Source organism: Rhagoletis zephyria, unplaced genomic scaffold (assembly GCF_001687245.7).
Source record: "Rhagoletis zephyria isolate East Lansing unplaced genomic scaffold, Rhagoletis_zephyria_1.1 Rzeph_scaffold_00201, whole genome shotgun sequence".
In the NCBI taxonomy this organism is placed as follows: Eukaryota; Metazoa; Arthropoda; class Insecta; order Diptera; family Tephritidae; genus Rhagoletis; species Rhagoletis zephyria.
This window is the reverse complement of record NW_016157285.1, coordinates 88,242-90,995: the sequence shown is the minus strand read 5'-3', so window position 1 is coordinate 90,995 and position 2,754 is coordinate 88,242. Positions and strand designations below refer to the sequence as shown.

Sequence of the window (2,754 nt, the reverse complement as noted above, 5' to 3'; positions counted from 1 at the left end):
GATATGAAAGTCTTTTTCTCGTGAGAGCGCTGTCAAAATGTGTATTTTTTATAACATTCTCCAGTAGAGCCACTGTGAAGAAAACATGTATGGGCATTTATAGAGAAATTTATGGAGAAACTTTTGATTAAACACAACGAACAAAAGTTGCAATATTTTTCATATCTATTTTATATTTCAGTGTTTATATTGCCAGTAAAATCGCGTTTAGTTACAAATAGTGTTTTATAGTAATATTAAAAAATGCGGGAAGAAAAAATCCACTGAATTCCATGTGATGCATTTTCCACACATCTAGTGGTAGCATGCCACTTCGCGTGTCAGCTGTTTATCTGCCCAGGGATTGGCAGTGCTGCCAAGTACGAAAACGAGTTCCTGGGTGTGAAAAAATGAGAGAGTTTCATATCAAGTTATCCATGTAAATGTACCCTTAATAATTTTATTATTGCCTGTTTTTCATTTTGTAGTCTGTAAGAATTGTAAATGTCATAGACAAATAAAGAAATAAATAAATAAAAAAAACTATATGTACAATGCCCTATGCATGCGCAGAGTTTGCATAATCGGAAGTAATAATCTTATACCGCATTTCCTCTTACTCTGCATATGCCTAAATGTATGCAACCATTTGCAATAGCAAGTAGGAAGTTAAAAATTTTCTGCTGCAATACACATGGTAAGTCCTACGAAATTTTCTGTTGGACTATGCGTTACAGCTTCGCAAATTTTACCCCTACCGACACCAAAGATGTATACACATCAAAAAGTATTTGTGCGTCCAACTTTTTTTTTGCGTAGGCGGCCTGCAGCTTTTGCTGAAAGGTAAATAAAAGCTGTGTGGGCATTTTTAGCGCGTAATTTCAAAAATGATAAATTTTGAGTTGTGTCACTTTTGAAAATCGTGTGCGATATGTATGCAATTTCTGCTGTCGAATTTTTCTCTTGTTTGATATCAGGAGCACCGATTAAAAAACTAACTACAATTTTACGAGTTTCTCTTATTAACAGATCACAACATATACGCATAAAGATGACAACAATAAATGGCTCATAAAGCCATACAATAGAGACTCATTTGCTGAAGTAAAATATGTTATGAACGGAGATCTTATAAGACTCGAGCACGTCGCCACGAAGAGAAATTTACACTCGCACGGTGAGCAGGCGCCCCTGACGAAACGACATCTACAAGTCACCGGTTATGGCGAGGTAAGGATTGATATATACATACTTGCCTAGTTAAAAATGTATCTGTGGTTTCACGTATTGAGTTATTTTAAAAAGCTTAAGAACTTAGAGAAACCAAACATTGGCACTAAAATATGCATACTCCGATAGGGCCGCCATAATTGCTGGGCCTCGAAAGCCACTTCGGCAAAATCAGTTTTTGCTATTCAAAAAATGACTATAAGTGACCACCAAGTCAAGGTGAACAAATGGTTTTTTTCAGGGATAGTAGTTGAGAGTCCTAGCCTTAATCTAAGTCCAAGTTGAAGGTTCTATAACCTTATGTTTTTTTGCTAGAGCTTCTCAAATATTGCAAAAAACGTGATTTTTTGATACTTTGACCACGTTTTTCTCAAAACCTAAAGATGATGGAAACTTTATACATACAGATTCGTAATCAGCACAAAAGAATCTATCAGAAACAGTTTTAACATTTTAGGAAGCAAAATTTTTTCCAAATTTTGTTGGCCTGTGTAATATTTGAATTAGTAAAAGTTACCATAGAAGAAAAGCGCCCGACGGATTTAGCTCTTTTTTTGGAAAATGTTCAGTGAGGTCCCCCGAAATAGTAGCAACAGCAATTGGCGAGGGGAAGCAACTTTAGGGTTGAAATTGTTTCCAGGGTACCGTGATATATACAAACAAACAAAACTATAACCATTAGCAGAGCTGTGTAAGTGTGAAATCATTTTCAATTTTAAATCAACAATTATTTTCTATTCAACTTTAATTACTTATTCCTCGTTTAAGATTGAGGTTTATAATATTTAAAAGTTCCATTCACTCAAAGCAGTTATGAATTCACACATCAACATATTCATAGCAAGATTGAAAAAAACGAATGCCAAATCAAAAAAGGTTTAACACTAAATGAGTATTAACAAGTAAGAAAGTCTAAGTTCGGGCGGAGCCGAACATTAAATACACGGCGCAGGTACTAAGTATATGATTTTCACCTTTGCGAAAGCTACCGCTACACGGTAAGCCGGTGTGTATCAATTTTGAGTAAATTAGCGTCCTTAAATTTCGAAATATTGAAGTTTCAAGCATTTCTGAAATTTGCCGTTATATGAAAAGTGGTCGTAATTTGAATCTGATTCCAATAACTTTCAACGTTTTGCTTCTATGTGGCAAGCACAATAATCATACCGAGTTTGGTACAAATTCGTAGAACGGTTACCGAGATACATATATGTGATCATAAAATAAAAAATAATAAAATTTTATCATAAACGTATTTCTTGGTAAAGAATTGCTGCAAGCATAAATTTTGAGTAAATTAGCTTTAATTTTTTTTTATTTATCGAAGATTTCGTATTTCTCCAAATTACCGTTATATGGTAGGTAGGCGTGGTTATTGTCCGATTTTAAAAATTTTCGGCCATTTGGTATGCTAAAGCAAGACTAACAACTGTGCCAAGTGTGGAAGAAAGTGGTTCAGCGGTTACCAAGATATACACATGTATCCATAAGTGGGCGTGGCTACGCCCATTTTCCAAAAATTTATAATATTCTTATTTTTCGTCT

At 34.6% G+C, this 2,754-nt stretch overlaps 1 protein-coding gene across 1 annotated transcript in view; it reads left to right on the top strand.

Annotated features, from left to right (window-relative positions):
• LOC108358072 (protein O-mannosyl-transferase 2-like) overlaps positions 1-2,754 on the top strand; it is a 106,110-nt gene that overhangs the window by 15,121 nt on the left and 88,235 nt on the right. The window contains exon 2 of the mRNA XM_017609206.1: positions 1,009-1,209. Coding sequence (XP_017464695.1) covers positions 1,009-1,209 — 201 coding nt within the window. The remainder of the gene's footprint in view (positions 1-1,008; positions 1,210-2,754) is intronic.